Here is a 22,760-nt window from a genome sequence, read left to right as displayed (position 1 = left end):
TCAAACCTGAGTGAGATAGCGAATACTTATCAGAGAGGAAGCAAAGAGTAAGAACACAGGATTGACAGCTTGTAATTAGCCATGTACTTCCCTGGCTATTCACCAATTCTCCAAAGTGAGGTTGTAAAGGATTGATTTCACTCATCTGCCATTTCTTTCCTGTTAACAATTCCCTCATCTTGCCCTTTTGGGGTCCTATACTTCAGCTTCTGTCTTCCATTACATGGATCAATAGGAACCCTTCTATTTGATGCTATTTTCAAGTTAGATTCTTCAAATACATTTTAGTCACTCCCAGCAAGTTCTTTAAAATTTTGAAATGTATCTATATTCTGTTCATCAGTTTTACCTTTTATTTCTATGTTATATAGACTTGGCATGTACAGGTTTTTGAATTTAATATTTTTGTTGACCTACTTTAACAATGAATGTTTTATAGAAACAGCAAAGAAACAAGCTTCCAATTCTGTAGCCATCACCTCAGTGGCACCCTCCTCCTCACCTCCTGCCCACCCCTCCCTTTGCTACTCTCTAGCATCCCTTACCTTCCCTATCTCCCTCCCCCTGTGGGTAGCACCCTGTATTTGCCATGCTTTTGTGTTGCATCTCATGACTAAGTTTTGGTGGCTTGTTTGGGATCCCTGTCTATGCAGGTTTCTCAGTTGCTTTACTTCAGTGTGCTGTAACTTCCATCGCAGCTGGGAATTTCTGAATGTATTATCATCTAATAGTTCTACTCCAGTGGTTTTGAGGTTTCTTTTCCATCAAGATATGCATTTGCTTGTACCTTGTAAGCCCTAGAAAGAATGATCGTTTTCCAACTTCCATCATGGTGTCCCATGGAATCTGGAGTGAGTGTTACATCAAACCCTTGAGCAATGGATTGGTTATTTCAATCTGAATTGAGTTTGTGTCTGAATGGTATGCTAACTCACCCATGTCCCTCAGAATTTATCAATACCAAATGCACACAGTGTAAAATTTCAAATCTATTTCAGGGTTAAACTGCTGACCTTTCTTGGTTGCAGTCATTTTTTGATTCTAACTGGTGCAATGCATGGGATTAACAAACACACCTTTTGTTTGGGGAGAAATAAAAATCTACCATTGTCCTGTTCCAATCATGAACCCCGTGTTCTCGTGTTATCTGCCAATAGCAGAATCCGGCTATTTTTGTGAAAATGTAACCATTTTAATGAATGATTCAGTTCACAGTTTAGTGAACAATGTTGAACTATTGTACACTCATTTACTGTTGCTTGTATCGAATGTTAATACTTTGATTAGGTGTATTGCGATTGGTGAACTGACTTTAAATTGACAGTATTTTCATCCAATCTATGCTGTGCAGAATACCTGATGACTCAAGATCTTCACATCAGACTATTCTTGCAGACTAACTAACGGTGAATCATCACAGAACAGTAATAAAATGATTTCTTTATGATGCACAGGAGGGTGAAGATGCAGTCCAATTTGCTAATCGTGTGAAAGCTGCAATTGCCAGGCAAGGTGGTCTTGTCGATTTACTGTGGTGAGTGAATTCCTTCTATTGTCGTGGATTATTTAAATGTTCTCAGTCACACATGGAAATGTCATAAACGTGTACCTTATCTCAACATAACATTAGGTTAATCATGTGTCCAAATTTGATCGATTTCAGTCACATGCTTTCCTTGAAGTAATTTGTAAACTGCAGTGAGGAATGTCCACCCTCCTCCTTTGGAACTGAACAGAACTCTCTTTGTTAATGAGCTAAAGAACACTTTCTGCTTGGTAATATTTCTTGCAGCTCTTGATGTTTTCCCTGGCTGAGGTGTCTAGAATGAGGGGGCAGTCTTTTATATATTTTTTTAAAATTTTAAACATGTAGCATGGTAACAGGCCTTCCACAAGCCCATGCCACCCAATTGACCTACATACAACCCCCGGTACGTTTTTGATCAGTGGGAGGAAACCAATGCCCTGAGGGAAAAACCCACGCAGGCACAGGGAGAATTTACAAACTCCTTACAGACAGCATGGGATTCAAACCCAGAGAAGAAGAAATTTCATACTGCAAGGAAGGTTTGAATTGTCCACCCAAGAGGCGTGTAGAGGTTCAGTGTATTGAAGAGGAAAAAATGATCACTATGGAGGAAATCATGAGATTATTACAATATAGGGAAGTGCCAATAAGGAATGATCCCAGACAATGGTTGGGAGCTGGGGGAACGATGGGGGTAAAATCCTTCTCCAAGTCTTTTAACTTTTATTGAAAAAGGCTTTTTGTTCCTGAATCGGAATTCGTCATCTGTATCCATATTTACTTTGATCTTTCAGAACAGATCAGGTTCTGAATCTTCTGTTAACAGATTTATTGTGGCAGAGGAAAATTTGACAATCATAGGTTACTTGTCCTAATAGAACAGCATATTTAGTACAGTATAAGGGTCCCTTTGTTGTGTCAATCTAACCCATCTCTCATCACAACTCATAACCCCCTATTTCTCTTACATCCACATGCCTATCTAAGTGTCTTTTAAACGTCCCTGTTGTACCAGCTTTAACCACTATTCCTGGCAATGCATTCCAGGCACCCAGCATTTAGTGTTTATATATATATTTTTTTTAAATTACCTCTCAAACATTTTTCCTCTAATCACCTTTAACAGGAAAATAGGTGCTGGCTATGCACTGTATCTACACCCCTCATAATCTTTTACACCTCTATCATTGTTGCTTCTTATCCTCCACACCTCCAAAGAGAAAACTCCTAGTTTCCTAAACCATTCCTTATAAGACATGTTCTCTCATCCAGGTAGTGTCCTCTGCACGCTTTCTAAGGCTTCCACATTCCTCCTATAACGAGGCAACCTGGAGTGATCACAGTGTGGTCTAACCAAAGTTTTATAGATCTGCAACATTACCTCACAGCTCTTGAACCTGGTCCCCTCAACTAACGGCCAGAACACCACTCTATCAACTTGCTTGACAAATTTGGAGATCTGTGAAGTTGGACCCCTCAGATCTCTCTTCCTCCACACCGCTAAGAATTCCAATTTAATTCAAATTTAGAGATATGGCGCAGTTACAGGCCCTTATGGCTCATGGGCTCTCACTGCTTGAATGCACTCATGTTAACCTATTAACCCTGAATGTCTTTGGAACATGGGAGATAACTGGAGCACCCAGAGGAAACTCACGTGGTCATGGGGAGGCCGTACATACTCCTCACAGACAGCGCTGGGTCACTGATGCTGGCATTGGGCCACTTTAAGAATTGTTCGAAGAATTATTTTTCTTTCAGCACTGCTCTTGGTACCTTGTGAAATGGTTATGAATCAAACACATGGTGGGCATGGGATTGCACTTGGCTCAGAATGGGTAAGAGCAGCTGATTTCTTTCTTGAAGAGCATTAGTCAAGAAGATGAGTTTTTAGCATTTGTCCCTGTATAAAATCACGAGTTGGACACAATATCTGGATTTGCCTGGGTTCCAAACATCTATTTAATGTATATACATACAGCATGATAATAGGCCCTCCCAGACCATGAGCCCATGCCACCCAATTAACCTACAACGTCTCAGTACATTTTGAAGAGTGGGAGAAAGCTGGAGCACCTGGATAAAACCCATTCTTGCAGACAGGGAGGAATTCAAACCCCTATCATGATGGCTAGTGCTATAACAACATTACACTAACCGCTACACGAACTGTGCCACCCTAAATTTATGGGATCGACTATTACATGGATACTACTTCTGAGGAGCTGAAATTATGACTAGAATTCAAAATACCATTATCATTTAGCAGAAATTCAAATAATCTCTAAATGAATAAAGAACAAAAACACAGTGAATTAAAGTAATAATCCAGGGACTGCATCAAAACACATGTCCTACCACAGGGGTGGTTGGGACCACAGTAAATACCTTCGTCGTCGGGCAGCTCCAGTGGACAGGCAGACAAGGCGAGAGTCCGTATTCGAGGTGTTAGGACCTCCAATGGGCAAGCGGCTGGGGTCTAGGTGAGAGTCTGAGGCATTTGAAGCCCCAATGGGTGGCTGGAGCCTTGGTAAGAGTTTGTGTTCAAGGTGTTGGGAGCTCCAATGGGTGGGCAATCAGAGACTAGGGTAAATTTTTACACAAGATGTATGGAAAATTCCAGATTTTTTGGCCAAGAATAGGATGTTGACTTTCACACGGGTACATATGATATTCATGATCTGATGTGTATTTCGTTGAACATCTACAGCTGTTGGAGTAAAGAATTCCAGAAATTTGTAACCCTTTTATTGAAGAAAGCATGTAGATGAAATTAAATTGGAATGCAGATGTGTACCTGTTTAACCTGGTTTTTCTATTACCCAAGTTTAACATCAGATATTTGTGCATAGAATGCAAGTTTAAATAATGAAATGTATGTAAAATTGTGGTCGTGTTTTAGTGCAGGAAAGTGGAGCTGAAGTAAAGATCAGCCAATTGAATTAGTGTATCATTTTCAGTCACCGAATGGGCACCAGCTCTGGTGGTGGACAGCAAATTACTTCTATTATGTTGTATTCTTCACCAAATCTGTCTCACAGCCACATTGACTAGGATTTAACTGTCCGGTGCTGGGTTGACCTAATTTGTGTGTTCATTTCAGGGATGGTGGTCTTAAAAGAGAGAAGGTGAAGGACACTTACAAAGAGGAGCAGCAGAAGCTCTACAGTAGGATGATAGTGGGGAGCCATAAAGACCGAAGCCGCTCGTGAAATTGCTGCAAGATGCCCCGTTCCACTGCCAGTCTGGGCATGTCATGTAACACAACTTGGGCTGTGTTTCTGGTCCATAATAAACTCAAAGGGGCAAGAAGTACTTTTTCCCCCCCATATTCTGGAGGAACCGAAGTGCAATGGAGGAAACTCTGAGACTTGGACCGTGCAAATCAGGAAACAGACATGAAATATGTTTGTTAATAATGTCAGTGACTGGGGTGGGAGAAGAGTAATGACATGGCATGGATGTACCCAGAATGAAAGGGATTGCGCAGCTAGTGCGGGTGATGCCAAGCCTATTTTCTGACCAATTGGGGCAGTTAGCCAGAGTTTCGTGTTTTAGGTCATGGGAGCATTTCAGTGGAGGAGGGCCGGTCAAAGGAAGAGAAGTACTAACAATTGGTGGAAGAGTGTATTGATGAAGGCTCTCTGATGCATATGTACTCATTGTAGTTTTAAGCTATGTGCTTGCATGCCATTTTCATTTTGCCCTTTAAATATTACATAGACCTGTCTTTGTCAGTGTAACCAGTAAGAGAATGCCATTGCCTCTTCCACACAGTGGGCTTGACAACAAACATATGAAGGAAGCCCTTTCTTCTGTATGTGGTTTTCTGTGTTTGAAGGGACAATTGAGCTGAAATCTCCAGCAGAGTCAGAGGGGTCTCCTGCACACAGGTTCGAGGTGTCTTTCCTTTTCTTGGAAGCTTATCTTGCCATCCTGTTTCATACTGTAAAGATATTAATCCTGGGGTTCATTTCAGACATGAGCCCTATAGCAAGCATTTTCAGATTTATTGTCAGAGTATATACATGACGTCATATCACCCTGAGATTTTTTCCATTTCAGCCTGACAGTGTTCTTTGTCTCATGTTCAAAATTTGGAAGTAGTCGTGGAATTATCTCATTAACAACCTTTCACTTTTGGCAGGACCCAGCTTTTGATACATCTTCAAGCATTGTGATACATTCTGTGAATCAAGTTGGATGAATGTCAGCATGTATCGTGATGGGACCTTGGGACCTTGAGTTGAACTATTCAACTTTGAATAAAAATGTGTACACTTTTGTCAGATCTCGTAGACTTGCATGGGGTTGAGGTGTTAAATGTGGCCTCGGTTTCTTTATACCTTGTGGACAAATGGTTGTGTGGTGCTGAGATGGCTTCTGTGCTCAACATATGCAAGGTCAGTCTACCAGTTATGCCAGAGTTTGTACAAGTGAGAGGGACTCAGTTGAAGCATACAAGGGCATGTTTCCTCCTATGGGAAAATCTGGAATGTGGGCCACTTTTTTGAAAAGTTGGCCATCTCAGAATGGGGTGAGGTGATTTTTTTTTTTCCCAGTTTCTGTCATCTGCAAAAAGGTTGTGGAAGCAATCTGAATAGTTTTAAGGCAGAGGTAAGGAAATTCTTGGTAAGTGAGAGGGGAAAAGTTTACTGTGAGTAGCCATGGTCTGATGCAGAGGCAGAGCAATGGAAAGTGAGTGAATTTTCATTCATGTCATCGGACATGTGTCACATCCAAGTGCATCACTAAATATGTGGTGTGTTCCTCATGTTGCTTTCTTTAATGTTAAAAGTGGTCAAGTAATAATCGCTGGGTAACATGGAGAGTTGGATCACAACACTCTCATGCTTGTGTTTAACTGTGTCCTGTTGTGTGGGATGGCACATGCCCAATAGCGGTGGAGGAATACAGGTAGACCCCCAACACGATGGGGTTCGGTTCCGAGACTCACATCGTAAGTCACAATTATAGTAAGTCGAAACAATGACACTGATGTTGTTTTTCTAAAAAAATTTTTTTATTTAAATGCTGACGACCTTTATTCAAAAGCCACTTACGGGTGGGGGGGGGGTGGGGGGGGAATTATAGCAATGTACACACCTGAAAGCACATGGGGCTTAAAGAATGTTTGAAGCGTTACACTAAAATTAATCATTGGATGGTGAGTACGATGGGGTTGCTGACAGGTGAAAGGGGGATCTTGCTAAATTGTTAATGGGGTCAGAGTTAATGAGGATAACTATTCAGATTGCCCACGGTTTGCCTTGGACTGATACCAGTTTGCCACCTGATCTTGCAGTTATCTTTCTATTATGATGTTGGTGCCTTTCATGAGTCTTGAGTTTCTGCAATAACTGGATTCATGGTTGAATTGAGGTTTGTTGAATAGTGTTTCACGGATTGATCAAATGGGATTAGTGATCATGAATTTTGTTCCTAATCCATAATAATAAAAGACTGGCACGAGAGATATGAACGTTGAAGTTTGTCCTCTTCAAGAGCAGGAAATGAGAAAATTATTAAAAGTTAGTGTGATTTGAAACTCGTATCACCCTGGTCAAGATGGAGTAAACTCTAAAGTGATCTGGCGGTTTTAATTTTATTTCTGTAGGCATTCATAGTGAAAGAAAATGGATAAAAATTTCACTGTCAAAGCCCATAATTGTTTCATTTGTAAAATCGGGATGTAGCTACAGATTAAAAATTAATGGTCAAGTCCAGGAGTCCTCAATAAGTGATCCCAACCGAGTCTGGATTTAGGCTGAATTTTATGAGTACGTCTGTACTGTTAGCGAATTTTAACAATGGAGCCAGTTCAGGACATGACTAGAGTACCATATTTTCACTCATATAATGTGCACATGCATATAAATGCTCAGAAAAATCATAAATTGTGTTTAAAAATAAATAAATAAATAAATAGAAAGTTTTTTTTAGCTTAATAGGCTAACAAAAGCAATGGATCATGAAACAATACGCATATAGTATCTGGCCACACTTAATCTCCTGCAGTTAACACCCAATCAACTTCCTCTAGACCTGTCGATAGCCCATTATATAGATTATATCCTGCTGCAATACATTTAACAAGCTTTGGAGAGGATTAAATAGATCGAAGACAGTCTTCAGAGTTGAGCAGGATTTTAATTCTAATATCTCAGATCAGAGGCATTTGATAAGTTAATCTCTTCCGGCAGGGATGGATCTGGACAATTAACACAGATAAGGTGCAGTGCCCTTACCAGAATGTCCTGTTTATAGGAATACCACAGCATTCAGTACAAAAGAGGTGATCCCAAAATCAAAAATTTCCCACGCTCACTATAAATTTTGTGCGTTCTTTCATTGCCACTGTTACATTCTCATGCTCACTATAAATTGTCGGTGTGCCTTTCCTACAGCCATTATAAATTGTCCACGTTCTTCCTTTCATATCCCTGTTGAAACATTTAAACCCCGGTACCTGAATCATTCAGATGCTAAGTTCCCAGGCTGGACAAGATATAGCGAAGGATACTGCAGGAAGCGAGGAAAGAGATTACTGGGTTGTGGCAATGACCTTTCATGGTCGCGGGGAAGTACTGGGGGATTGGAGAATGACAAATGTCAGCTCCTTGTTTTTTTTAAACGGTAATCGGGAGAATCCTGGAAATGGATAGACCAGCGATTCTTGTATCAGTGATGGGCAAACTATTCTCGGGGACAGGAATTATGAGCATTTAGGGAAGTATACTCTTCTCAGGGGTAGTCATCCTAGCTTTGTGAGGGGCAGGTCATGTCTCATGAGCCTAATTGAGGTTTTTGAGGAAGTGACAAAAGTGAAGGTATGTCAATTTATGATTTTTCTGAGCATTTATATGCATGTGCACATTATATGAGTGAAAATATGGTACTCTAGGTATGTCAGTAGATGTGCATATGGATTTCGGTAGGGCATTCGACGGCATCTCCTGTGGTAGATTCATTCAGAAAGTCATGAGGCATGGGATCCATGGAACCTTGATTGTTGTGGATTCAGGATTAGATGTAGTAAGCAGACGGTAGTAGATGAAACAGATTCTGCCTAGAGGTCAGTAATTAGTGGGAGTTTCATGGGGGTCTATTCTCTGGATGAAGAAGTGGAGGGGTTGGTCAGAAAGTTTAGGGGAGATGTTTGGTAAGTTTTTAGAGTAGTGTATGCCTGGAATACATTGCTGCGGATGGTGGTGGAGGGTGGAACAATAGGGACATTAAAAAAGACAGGCATTTGGATGCAGGAAAACTAGAGGGTTGTGGTGCGAGGTATGGAAGGTTTAGATTTAGTCGATTTATATAGGTCAGCAGATCATGGTCTGAAAGTCCTGTACTGTGCTGTAATATTCAGTGTTCTTAGTCTTAGAAGGAAAGCACAGTGAAGTTCTGTAGAATCCGAAAAATGGGGCAATGACCCAGGTTCAATCATGAACTCCGCCACTGTCCATGGAGTTTGCACAGCCAGATGCTGTCTGATCTGCTGAGGTTCCTCCAGCAATTCTTAGTTTGCTCAACATTGCAGCCTAGGTAGTCCACACCGAGGTAGTGTCCAAAGGGAAAGGCTTACTACTCCCAAGTTGAGCCAGGTTTGAAGCTTGATTGTCAAATGCTCTCTCCCAGATGGTCCCACTGACCTGCACCTGGACCATATTCCTCCATACCCCTCCAATCCATGTACCTATCCAAATTTTTCTCATGTCAAAATTGAGTCTGCATCTACAGCTGGCAGCTCGTTATATGCTCCCACCACCTTTCTATGGTTGTTTTTCCTCTTTTTGTTTAGTTCCCCCTAATGTTCCCTTTAAACCTTTCCTCTTGCACCCTGTCCTATAATTTCTCCAAATCTCAGTGGAAAAAACCTGCTTCCATTTACCTGTCCTAATTTTGCATACATCATCAAATCTCTGCTCATTCTGCTCTGCTTTCCAGGGTGTTGCCATGGCCATGATTGGTGAGGGGGCTTCTACAGTGGGCACAGATTGGTAGAGGACCTTTGTTTTGTTAAAGGTCCTTGTATTCAGTGATGAGTTCATCATAACAGGCGCATGTGTATCATCAATGATGGAAGCTGGGTTCGTTTGGTTGTGGAAGGGAGGGTGATGTTGCCTTCAGAATTGTTCAGAAAACCATGTCGTATTGCATTGTAACCTGGTCTCGAACTAAGAAACCAAACAATGTCCTTTTTTTTGTAGTGAGTAACGTTGTGATGAAGACTAAGTAAATTAAAACTAGTATGAAAAGGGAAATCTCAATATTTTAAGTTGCATATTGACCTAACCAGTACTTAATGGACCCACAGCCATCTACTTGAGCAGCAGGTAAAAACTGTGCACAGGATTCAGGTCAACACGCAGAGTAAACCATGCTATCACACACTGAAGCAGATCTTGAGCTACAGACAGAATCCCAAACCTAAATTAGGCACAATACTGCAACAGAAAATCTGTGCAAGGAATGAAAAGATTATGGCAGGATTGCTGTAAAAAACACAAAAATGCTGAAGGAACTCAGCCAGTCTCGCAGCATCCATAGGAGGTAAAGATAGATTACTGATGTTTCAGACCTGAGCCCTTCAAGGTGTGAATAAAAAGCAGGCAGGCGTCTGAATAAAAAGGCTGGGTTAGAAAGGAAGAATGGTAAGGGGTGGTGACCAACAGGTAAAAAGGCAGGTGCTTAGCTGAGGAAGGGAGTCTGGGAGAGTAAATGAGAGCAGTCGGGAGTGGGAGCAATTTGCTGGAAAGTTTTAAAGCCTGACAAAATGTATCTTTTAAGAGTTTAGTTCAGATCTGCAACTGCCATCATGTCTATAGACTTTAAATGTAATCTGCTCCTGTTCCCCAGATGTCTGTCACCATCTTCGGTTAAGATTGCCATATTTTTTGAGTGTGAGAAATATTTTTCTCTCTGGAATAATTAAAAACTTTTATCAGCTTCAAATGATCTTTTTTTTCCTTTGGAACACCTGACATAACTGAGTTCAAAGGCAGTTGGAGTTTGGGCCTTTTTCCAGGAGCGCTGAAAATGAGGTAGACACTCAAATTCAAAGGCGGTGGGGTGGATAATGGGTAGTGGGGGTGGGCAGAAGTGGGCAGATGGCTCTGAGAGGAGAAGAAAGGGAAGGGTGTGAAGATCTGGGTTCAGGGATGAGGGAGGGGTTAACTGAATTTGGAGGTCTATATTTTTTGCCATTTTACTGATTACATATATTCTTTTAAAAAAAAATATATCCATTGTCTTGCCCTTCCCTTCTTCCATTTCTCTGTGTTCTTCCTCTTCTTCCTCTGGGTTGGTCATCTGTTGTTTCTTTTATTTCTTTTTACTCTCTTTCTTGTTCTCGTTATTTTCTTTGTTCTCCTTGTTATGTTGTGGCTGTCATTCTCAGCTGTGGAGATTGACTCCTCAGCTGGTCCCCCCTCCCGTCAGTGTTTTTTTTGTCTTGCGCATCGCGCATGCGCGGTTGCACACTTTTGCTTGGCTCCGCGAGCCATTTTTGTAGTCCCGAGCTCGGGACTTCGACTGACCTGAGGGAGCGGGCTTCTCTCTCCACAGCGGGCCTCCTCGGACAGGTAAGTAAATTAAAACTAGTATGAAAAGGGAAATCTCAATATTCTTCTTCTGATGTCTTTTCTTCTTCTTCCCGTTGCTTTTGACTTTTCTTTCTTCGTTGCCATTTTCTTCCCACCTTTACTTTCACTTTATTTTAATTTTCGTGTTTGTGCCTTTGCATTTTCTGTTTTTTTTTAAACTTTTCCGGAGAGGGCTGGAGTTCCCCAACCGGCCACTACTCCATCACGTGACTCCTCCAATTTAGAGGTCTATATTAATGTCACCTGGTTGGAGACGGCCAAGACTGAATATAGAGAGCTGTTCCTCTAATTTGTGAGTGGCCTCTACATGGCAGTAGGTGAAGCCATGGACAGACATGTTCGTGTGGGAATGATGTGTGGCATTGTAGTTATTGGACACAGTGATCTCCCAGGCTCTCCGATGTAGAGGAGACCACAATGGAAGCACTGGATGCAGTAGAAGACCCCTGCAGATTCACAGGTGAAGTGTTACTTCATTTGGAAAGTCTGAGGCCCTGAATATTGGTGAGGGAAGAAGTGTTGGCGCAGGTGTCGCGTTTCTTGTAGTCACGGGTCGGTACCAAGGGGGTGATTAGTGAGAAGGGATGTGTGGATGAGGGGGGTCGTCCCTATGGAAAGCTGAGAAGAGAGTCCTTGAAAGCAGCAGTGATGAGGGATTTGTTAATTATAGCTGACAAAAGGAAGAACTTGTATTGATCTGCCAGAGTGAGTGGGATTTAGAGGCTTTGATGAGTAAAGGCTGAGGAAGTGGACAAGCCTGTAGGAAATAGATTTCTGTAAGAAGGTACGGGAGAGCAGAGGAGGTCAAGTAAGGTATTACTATACAGTCTGAGCAGAGCAGGAACTCAGCAGGTCCTACAGCATCCACAAGAGGTAAAAATACATAACCAACATTTCAGGCCTGAGCCCTTTGTCAACCAACGAGTAAAAAACAGGTAGTTGTCTGAATAAAAGGTCGGGGGAGGACCACAGACCATCAGGTAAAAGGCCATACACGTAGCTATGGAAGGGAGTCTGGGTGAGTACATGTCGAAGAGTTCACTTAAAGAAATACTAGCAGCTAGGGCAGTTGTATGTACCTCTTGCAGGATGTGGAAAATCTGGGGCAGCACAAGGGTCTTTGATAACTTCCAGCTGCAGCTCTGCACAGACTAAGTTAGGGAGCTGGATGAACCCCGGATCATTTGGGAAACAGCAGGGGGGGGGGGGGGTAATAGACAAGGGAAATGGTCACACCTCAGTGGCAAGAGGCAGGTAGCTGGATGATTGCCAGGAGATGAAAGGAATTTGCAGTCAGTGCAGGGAATCCCTGCAGCCTTTCTCCTCAGTACCCTGTTTTGGATACTGTTTTTTTTTTGAGGGGGGGGGGAGTGGTGGCTGATCTAATAGGGAATAGCCACAACACCCAGGTCTCTAGCAGAGTCTGCCTCAGAAGGGAAGAGAACAATAGTGATAGGAGATTCATTGTTCAGGGCAGCGGTTCTCAACCTTCTTTTCTTTCCACTCACATCCCACTTCAAGTAATCCCTATGCCATCGGTGCTCTGTGATTAGTAAGGGATTGCTTAAGGTGGAATGTGAGTGGGAAGGCAAGGTCGAGAATCACTTCTTTAGACCCAATTATTACTGAAATATTTTACTTGAGAAAAATTGTCATTGGCCCATTTCCTTTGGAGTTCTGAAACTGCACAAAACGAGTCAATTAGGTATGATTAAAACAGTGGGTTTCAAACTTTTTCTTTCCACCCACATACCACCAGAGCACCAATGACATAGGGAATACTTAAAGTGGTATGTGGGTAGAAAGAAAAAGTTTGAAACCCAATGTTCTAATTGACTCATTATGTGCACGGTTTCAGAACTCCAAAGGAAATGGGCTGCTGTGTGCTTGTCTGTAGGCTCCTGTACCTTTTCCCTGATGGTAGCAGTGTGAAGAAGGCATGGCCTGGGTGGTGGGGGGTCCCTGAGGCTAGAGGCTGCTTTCTTAAGACACAACCTCTTGTAGATGTCCTTGATGGAGTGAAGAATGATGCCTGTGATGCAGGCCGAGTGAACTACCCTCTGGAGATTTTTCTTGTCCTGAGTGTTGGTACCTCTGTACCAGACAATGTTGCCTCCAGCCAGAATAACTCTCCACAGTACACTTGTAGAGGTTTTCAAGAGTCTTCATTGATATACCCAATTTCCTCACAAAATATAGCTACTGGTGAGCCTTCTTCATGATTGCATCAACATTGGAGGCTCTAGGACAGATCCTCAGAGATGTTGACAACCCAGGAATTTGACCTCTTGGTGAGGACTGGTTCCTGTTCTCCTGACTTCCTCCTGAAGTCCACAATCACTTCCTCGGTTTTGCTAACATTGAGCACAAGGTTGTTGGGTGTGACACCACAATCTATCTCCCTCCTATATGCTCCCTCATTGCTGTCTGTGATAGAAAAACATTCCTGAATCCCAATTCTGCTTTCTTTTGGTCAACCAATCCTCCATCCATGCTAATACATCATCCCCAACTCTAGGACCAGGAACTACCACCCTCCATTACACATCTACCACCCTGTAGTAGAGAGTGGAGAGCACCAAGTTCTTTGGAGTTCATTTTAATTAGTGACCTATCATGGACACTCAACATCTCCTCACTTGTCAGGAAAGTGCAATAGAGACTGTACCTCCTGAGAGGACTGAAACGGCCATGGCTACCGGCCACAGAAGCTTGAGCGAGAGGGTGCCAGCAGGCTGCATTACAATGTGGTACAGTTGCTGCAGAGAAATGGATCGGAGGTCAACCATAGGACCATGAGAGTGGCAGAGAGGAATTACCATGATCATTGTCTGAAGTCTGCGCGCAAAATCATTGAGAATCCCTTCTGACTTGCCCATGGGATCTTTCTTTCAGCTGCTCTCTTGGGTAAGAGATACAGGAATAGCAGAGCCAGCACCACAAGCCGAAGGAACATCTACAACAGGTTGTGTCTTAAGAAAGCAGCCTCTAGCTTCAGGGACCCCCCCCCCCCCCCATCACGAAGGGCAGAGAGAATTCTGAACGACTCCCACTAATCATCTGAGACACTCATTGATTAAACTATTTATTTGTACAGATGAAATGCTTGTTCTACATGCGTATTGTTCAGGGCAGCACAGATGGCGTAGTGGTTGGCACAATGGCTTTACAGGACTGGGGTTCGAATCTGGCACCAAGGAGTTTGTTCTCCCATCCTCCAAAAACGTACTGGGGGTGTAGTTTAATTGGGAGTAAACATGAGTTACCTTGCTGTATGGCTGAATAAATACATAATGCGTTATATCTGGTTGTATGTCTGTGGGATTTGCACCCAAGACGGGAGAACACTATTGTGTGGGGTCGTCCTTGTGCAATCAGACGACAATACCCTTGGCCTGAGACTCCTTCTGTCCTGTATGAGCTTTGTGCGATGAACTATTTAAACGGTGGCAATTGAACCTTTCACCAGCAATGGAGATAAAGTGAGGACGTTGCGGGTCAGGAAGCGGGAAGGTGCCCGCGGCCGGGGGCTGGCTGCCCCCAAACCCAGCACTGGGCGTCGGGGGTCCCAAGCCGGAGGGCTTCGTCCGGATCGCTCCGTGCGCACATCGTCACCGAGCGTCGGCGGCCGTCGCAGGATCGGCCAATGAGAAAGCGAGCCTCGCCGATCCTTCATTAGCATACGACCATGGGGGCAGTGTATATAAGACGGGGGTGGGAGCGCCGCCGGTTCATTGTTACGGCCGAAGTCGGTGCTCAAGATGCCGGACGACAAGAAAGCAGCTCCGAAGAAGGGCGCCAAGAAAGCCATGAACAAGACGCCGGTGAAGGGCGGCAAGAAGCGCCGAAAGCTGCGCAAGGAGAGTTATTCCATTTACATCTACAAGGTGATGAAGCAGGTTCATCCCGACACCGGCATCTCCTCCAAGGCCATGAGCATCATGAACTCGTTCGTCAACGACATCTTCGAGCGCATCGCGGGCGAGGCGTCCCGCCTGGCCCATTACAACAAGAGGTCGACCATCAGCTCCCGGGAGATCCAGACAGCCGTGCGCCTGCTGCTGCCCGGGGAGCTGGCCAAGCACGCCGTGTCGGAGGGCACCAAGGCGGTGACCAAGTACACCAGCTCCAAGTGACGGCTCTTCTTAGGGCCGGCTCGATGCCCGCATTAAAACCCTTTGTACGGATGGCGTTGCTTGTGCTGACCTTTATTGCGGTTCATGTAACGCTGGGTCTCTGGCTCGGAACAAGCCAGGCGGGCGGGTTCGCGAACTTGGCCCGGGTCTTTTGGGTTGGCGGCGCGGGCACCTCCCGAGACAAAGGACCTGGTGGGCGCGGGAGCCCCTCAGCGCGTTCCCCTCTCCGTGCTCGAGCGCGCCCGTGAGTACGTGCATCCCGGCTTGGTTACAGCATCCATTTCGGTTTTCGGAGCTTCCCTACCGATTATAACGGACTCGCCGATCCCCTCCCGTGCACCCCCCACTCCCGGTTACACCAACCGCGCCGGTTCTCTCTCCTTCCCCCGTGTATCCGAGGCCAGACATTGGAGATGCCCGAGGCTGAGTGGTGGTCTTTTCCCCCACCCCCGAAACCGCAATGAGCGCAGTTTCCACGGTGGGAACGGACCTTGGAACGTGCAACACGGATCCGCGGGATCGGAGATGTGTTTCCAGTGTGGAACAATCCCAGTCTCTTGCACACCCCCAGCCAAATCACTTTGCAAACCTTAAGTCAGATTGCATGTGATTTAATAAAAACTAAAGCTGTTGGTGCTGTTGCAGCGGCTGTTCCAACGCTCCTCCGTGGGGTCCTACCGCCCGTATGATTCCACCGCATGCTCGAAGTGACGGCGCCCATGCTTGGCAGTCCAAATTTCGGGGGCATGCAAGGAAATTAAAGCAACCTGTCGGAAGCCCGACTCAGACCAGGCAACATTCATGGAAAGGCTTCTGCTGCACAGTGAAGCGGTTTGGCGACATAAGCAGGAGTTGGTCATCACGCCGTCGAGCCTGCTTTGCAATTCAATGAAATCATAGCTGATCTGATGATAGACTCATCTACCTGTCTTTTCCCCATATTCCTTAATTCCCCATCTATGTAAAAATCTATCCAACCTTGTCCTAAATATTCTATATACTTGTGTAATAGTTGACCCATCTCCCTTTTTTGGTCCATCCGAACTCCCGACGCCCCAACTGGACCCTCACCTCACCTGCCCACCCATCCGATTTCCCGACACGACTGGATCCTCACTTCACCTGCTTGCCTATCTGAGCTCCTGACGCCCCAACCACGGACTTACCACTCAGTCCCGGCCATCTGAGCTGCCAAACGACGCAGGTATTTAATGTGGTCAAAAGTCTTGACCTGTAAAAGTTGACATCCCCAAAAAAAGTTTTGATGATAACACCTGAATATATGATAGGTTCACTGAGGTCACCTCCACTGCTTCAATGGACAATGAATTCCACAGATACCACCCTCTGGGAAAAGCAGTTCTTGCTCATCTCTGTCATAAATCTACCCTGAATCTTGGAGATGTCCCTAGTTCTAGTCTCTTTCCAATGGAAACAACTTACCTAGCTCTTATCCACACCTTTCATAATTTTAAATGTTTAAAATTATTAAATGTTTCTATATGGTCCATTCTCATTCTTCCCTGAGACTAGTCTCAGATGAATCAGCTCTCAGAGGTTACAGCATGTGTTAACTCCTTCATCCCTGGAATCAACCTGGTGAACTGACTCCAAAGCCAGTACATCCTCATGGAAGGAGACCAAAACTACACGCCGCCCAGTGTTTTCTTGTTGCAGTTAATGAAGCAGCAACATTTCAACATAATTCCCTCACTGGTCAGGAAAACACAAACATGCTTTGCATAAAACCAGTAGCAGTTACTAACTCCACACCACAGTTTTAAGACAAATACATACTGTTATTTAACAGTTTCAGTAACTCAAATACAAATGAAACAGATGGATACAATTCTGCAAGAAAGTTGCAGATTTTTTTTCAATTACAAAAGCTCGGATGACGCCAGGACAGAGTTTATGTCAATAAGGAGGGAGGTAAGAGGGGCGTTGGGGTAACATTACTAATCAAGGATAGTATCACACTGCAGGATGGGAGGACACTGGAGGGATTGTCTACAGAGACAGTGTGGGTGGAAGTCAGAAACAAGAAGAAAGTGATCACCATTGGGAGCAGTCTACAGACTCCCCCCAAATAGCCCTTGCGACACTGAGGAGCAATTAAGTCATAAAAACACACACAAAAGCTGGAGGAACTCAGCCAGTCTCGCAGTGATAGACCATGGCCTGACCTTTTGGACTGTGGACTATCATTATAAACAATGGATTTCTGCTAAGAACTCTGCAACTTGTGGTACAGCTGAGTTCTGACTCGCCAATAGCTTGGAACTTTTGAGAACAAAGGGGGAATCAGCTATGAAGCAGAGAATGGCAGTGGCAGAGGGCAGCTAGAAAGCTGTGTGAAGAGCACATGCCTCATAAGTGAGGGTTTGTAAGTTTACTGCAACGCGACATCAGTCATTTCTCTCTGCAACGTTTAATATCACATCCTTTATTGTCAGTTGGACATTGAATTTTGTGGATTGTTTTTTGGACTGACTTACTTGACCTGGGATTTTTCCTTTTTTGAATATTGGGTACAGACGATAATGGTCTGGGTTTTTCACTATTTATATGATAACTGGATATTTGCTATAGTTATAGTGGAGTGGGGGGTAATTGTGTTAGGACATTACATTGTTAATAGTCATTAATAAATTAGAATTAAAATTAAACCCTTTTGAAATGTTGCTGGTTTGAAACAACAAAGTGGGGGATCGTCTGGGATTCCAACAATTTTGGGAGCTGAGAGGTTGATTGATTAGTGATCAATCACCTGAGTCTGAATCAAGCTGGAGCTTGGTGATAGGAAATTATTTTGGTAAAGATAATTAAAAGCTTGTGTGTGTGAAATCAACAGCAGCGAACCAGTAGCCTTGCATATAGAGGGATTTTTGGCATTACCCTCTCTTGAGAATTTGAAAAAGGCTAACAAGCAAGAGTTGGTGATGTTATAGACCTTGGACTGACCTTTTGGTCCATAGACTGTCACTTTAAAGGTTGGATTTCTACTGAGAACTGTGTAAGTCAGTGCTGGTTTGCCAAGATCGAGAATAAGAGAGAGAGAGAGAATCAGGCTGGCTGAGCCAGAGATAGAGAGTTTGGTGGAGAAGCCAGAAGGATACATAGAGGCACCACTTACTCTGTGTTGAGAACGGTTCGGGCTGACTAAATTCGAGTGTGACAAACAAAAAGAAATTGTGAAGAAGCTGTGTTAAATAAAGTAAGACATAGGTTTCATAAGTGGGGTGGTTTAAAAAAAACCTTGAACCAAGGAAAGTCCATGGTGAAGAAACCTGCAAAGGATTTGTAAGTTACTGCAATATCAGTCATCTCTCTCTCTCTCTCTCTCTCTCTCTCTCTCTCTCCAATGTTCATTCAGAGTCCTTTAGTTATCAGTTGAAGAACTGAGTTTGGACACTGAACTCTGAGAATGAATTCTGTGGACTGAGTTTTTTTGAACTGACTTACTTGACCAGACTGACCTGGGGTTTGGGGGGATTTTTCCTTTTTTTGACTAATGGGCACAGACTGTAATGGTCTGGGGGGGGGGGCGGGGGGGGGGGTTCCACATACAGACTTCATATAAATAATCTTTGCATATTTACTATTGGAGACATGTAATGGGGTTCATTTGGGTCAGATATTGTTAATAGATATTAATAAATAGTGAAAATTTAACCCTTTTGTATTGTGTCCTCTATTGCTTGGGGCATAACAGTGACTATTGGCAACAAGTTGGCAATTGCTTCAGTAGAATGACAAATGAAAAAGGCAGGATGGGAGGAACATTGCAAAATACTACATAGAAACAGGAAAGTTTGAAGAAGAAGTGTAAGAGAAGTTACCCAAGAGTAAAACCTCTGAGCAAATACAGGTGGAATTAAAGAGATTAGAATTGGAGGCAGCTGAGAGACAAAAGAGATTAGAAATGGAACTGAGCATATTAGAACTAGAGACAGGCAGAGGAAAAAATGGGGATACATGAGCTGGAAAAGATTAGAGTGGAAAATGACAGGAGTAAAGAAGAGACCCGAGATTAAATCCTTGTTCATGGTGAGAAGGTAGGTTAGTTCATCCATTTGAGGAAGCTGCGTTAAATAAATATTTTCAGGAATTTAAATTGGCTACAAAACCAATGGTCTCTTATGTTAGTTACAGAGTGTATGTAGTTAAAGGAAAAGCTCAACAAGTGTATTTATTCTGCCCTTATCACAGAGCAAGCCTGCTAATTATGAAACTGTGAAAAACGGCCATACTCCAGGGTTATAAGTTAGTTCCAGAGACTTACAGACAGGAAGTTCAGGAATTTAAAAAAAAATCAACAACCCAATCTTGTACAGAATTTGCTTATGAACAGGTTGTGTGCTTTGACCGGCGGTACACATTGAAGACTGTAAACAATGATTATAATCGACTGAGAGAATTGATTAATAATTGAGATTAAAAGATGTATTCCTGATGATATTAAAGCATACTTGGATGAGAAGGGGGTGAAAACTTGGTAGGAGTCAACTAAATTAGCAGATGTATATGCTTTAACACATAAGCCTAATTGGACGTCAGGCAAAATTTTTCAAAGGTGCACTGTGAATAATCCAAGTAGGGTGGAGAGTAACTTTGGAAGTAGTAGTAGGGATAAAGATGGATGGAGGTTGGTGAAGGTTCCCCTTTGCCACTACCGTAAGGAGGCTGGTCACATGGTCTCAAATGTCCTGTGCTGAAGAAGAGGTAGCAGCGAATGTTCATTTTCAAATTGAGAAGAGGTATAGAAACCAAGGAGGATCCAAATTACTGATAAAATTAGGGATGTATTTCAACCTTTTGTGACTGAGCATTTGGTTTCAGCTGAAGAAGGGTTAAAACAAGTGCTGCTCAGTTACTTGCATTAGACCGTGTTTTGGAATTTGGTGACACTGTGAAATAAATTTGACTCGCGGTATCAGAGGTGATACTGAGCCCATTCCTTTGCACAAAACAGTGTTAAAATCAGCCTTGGTTAATGGACCTATTACAATAGGAGTTAGGTCAAACTTGCCAGTGAAAGGAATTTCACTGTTGCTAGGCAATGACTTGGCGGAGGGGAAGGTTGTTCCTGCAGTAGGAATAACAGCTAAACCAATCATTGATGAGTCAGAGAGGGATTCTGATGTTTACCCTGCTTGTGTTATATAACAAGAGCAATGTCTAAAAAGATTGACAATGCAGATAAAGGCTGTGAAAAATGATTTGACAGAAAATAAAGTCTGTGATAATCAAAAACATCATTTAGGTGGAAATTACCTGGTAAAGGATGAACATCTTTTTTATTAGACCCAAGCACTGATAGAAAACCTAAGGCAACAGATTTGTCGCTATCCAGATAGGAGATCAGGCTCCCTCTAACAGGGAAGTTAAGAAAGTGCCCAGTGGGTTATTATGTCAAAGAATGAGAAAGTGGAGACCACATGATGTTTCTCCCAGTGAAGATTGGACAGTAGTGCACCAGGTTGTGATCCCTAAAGCCTTTTGGGATGAAATTTTGGCTCATAGCACACCCTTCAGTGGTCATCTTGGAGCGAAGGAAACTATGGAAAAGTCAATGAAACAATTGTATGGGTCTAGCATAGGAAAGGATGTTGTAAGCTTTTGCCAGGCCTGTCACACTTGTCAGGTGGTGGGTAAACCTAATCAGGGTCCCCCAGTGGCACCCTTACAACCTGTCCCTGTTTTTGGTGAGCCTTTCTCAAAAGTGATAGTGGACTGCGTTGGCCCATTGCCCAAAACCAAAGCTGGGAATCAGTATTTCTTAACAATTATGTATGCAGCCACAAGGTTTCTGGAGGCCATTCCTCTAAGAAACATTAAAGCAAAGGCAATTGTGAAGGCTTTGTTAAAGTTTTTCTCTTTGGTTGGCCTGCCTAGAGAAATTCAGTCAGATCAAGGGAGTAATATTCTGTCAGGCTTATTCCAACAAGTAGTTTATTAATTAAGCAGATTTCATCTTCTATATACCATCCAGAGAGTCAAGGGGACTTGGAGAGGTTTCAATCAACCCTGAAAAACACAATGTGAACTTATGGTTTTGAGATGAAAATGATTCATGTAAAAGAGGTTTGTTTGCTTTTATTTGCAGTGAGGGAGTCTGTCCAAGAATCATTGGACATGAGGTGAGAGGTCCTTTAAAGTTATTGAAGATACAGTGGGTTAATAATAATGTGCATTTAAATTTATTGGATTAGGTCTTTAAATTTAAGGATTAGTTGCATAAAGGTTTGGAATGATCGCAAGGCAAACATGAGAAATTTTAAACCTGGTGAAAAAGTGTTGGTTCTGTTTCCTACATGTTCAAATCCTCTTAGAGCTAGATTTTCAGGACCATATGAAGTTAAGTCTAAAATTAATGAGGTCACTTGTGTTATTGAAATACCTAATCACAAATGAGAAACTCAGGTCAGTCATGTAAATATGATTAATCTGTAGTTTGAGCAGATGCCTCACAGTGAGACAAAACTTTCTCCAGAGCTGATGGTTATCAAGCTGGATAATGAGGAGACAAGTAAAACTCATTTCAGAGAAGGTCATAGGACACAGAAATTGATACGCCCAAGGTTGGAAAATTCCTTGGATGTGGAAACAAAGTTGGTTCACCTCTAAACTTAAGGAAGGAAAAAAAATGAGACAGATACTTACTTTTAAGATTTGAGAATTTATTTCCAGATGTATCTCAGAGAATTTTCATAGCTGATGTAGATGATGCTAGACCTATTGAACAGCATCCCTATCAGATGAATACGGAAACATGCAGACTAGAAGATCAGGAAATTGACATGTGAAAGAATGGTATCATTAGAAAGTTTACTTCATATTGGAGTTCACCTTGTGTTTTAGTGCCTCAGCCAGATGGAACTGTTATGTTTTGCACTCACTATAGGCAGGTAAATGCTATGACAAAGACAGATGCTGATCCTATTCCTAGAATGGATGATTGTCACTTCACTTTGGCTTGGCTTCGTGGACGAAGATTTATGGAGGGGTAATGTCCACGTCAGCTGCAGGCTCGTTTGTGGCTGACAAATCCGATGCGGGACAGGCAGACACGTTTGCAGCGGTTGCAAGAGAAAATTGGTTGGTTGGGGTTGGGTGTTGGGTTTTTCCTCCTTTGTCTTTTGTCAGTGAGGTGGGCTCTGCGGTCTTCTTCAAAGGAGGTTGCTGCCCGCCGAACTGTGAGGCACCAAGATGCACAGTTTGAGGTGATATCAGCCCACTGGCGGTGGTCAATGTGGCAGGCACCAAGAGATTTCTTTAGGCAGTCCTTGTACCTCTTCTTTGGTGCACCTCTGTCACGGTGGCCAGTGGAGAGCTCGCCATATAACATGATCTTGGGAAGGCGATGGTCCTCCATTCTGGAGACGTGACCTACCCAGCGCAGTTGGATCTTCAGCAGCGTGGATTCGATGCTGTCGGCCTCTGCCATCTCGAGTACTTCGATGTTAGGGATGAAGTCGCTCCAATGAA

General features: G+C 43.2%; 2 protein-coding genes across 2 annotated transcripts in view; both read left to right on the top strand.

Annotated features, from left to right (window-relative positions):
- The window catches only part of gpat4 (glycerol-3-phosphate acyltransferase 4), a 70,374-nt gene extending 59,891 nt beyond the window's left edge, over positions 1-10,483 (top strand). The window contains exons 11-12 of the mRNA XM_069917785.1: positions 1,455-1,534; positions 4,632-10,483. Coding sequence (XP_069773886.1) covers positions 1,455-1,534; positions 4,632-4,740 — 189 coding nt within the window. The 3' untranslated portion in view covers positions 4,741-10,483. The remainder of the gene's footprint in view (positions 1-1,454; positions 1,535-4,631) is intronic.
- Positions 10,484-14,855: 4,372 nt separating this feature from the next.
- LOC138754040 (histone H2B 1/2-like) lies at positions 14,856-15,320 on the top strand. Its single transcript, XM_069917776.1, has one exon. The coding sequence runs from the start codon at positions 14,895-14,897 to the stop codon at positions 15,267-15,269; it is 375 nt and encodes a 124-aa protein (XP_069773877.1). The 5' UTR covers positions 14,856-14,894; the 3' UTR covers positions 15,270-15,320.
- The last annotated feature ends 7,440 nt before the right edge of the window (positions 15,321-22,760 follow it).

Source organism: Narcine bancroftii, chromosome 2 (assembly GCF_036971445.1).
Source record: "Narcine bancroftii isolate sNarBan1 chromosome 2, sNarBan1.hap1, whole genome shotgun sequence".
NCBI lineage: Eukaryota > Metazoa > Chordata > Chondrichthyes > Torpediniformes > Narcinidae > Narcine > Narcine bancroftii.
The sequence above is the reverse complement of the archived record's forward strand: the minus strand, read 5'-3'. Positions and strand labels throughout refer to the sequence as shown.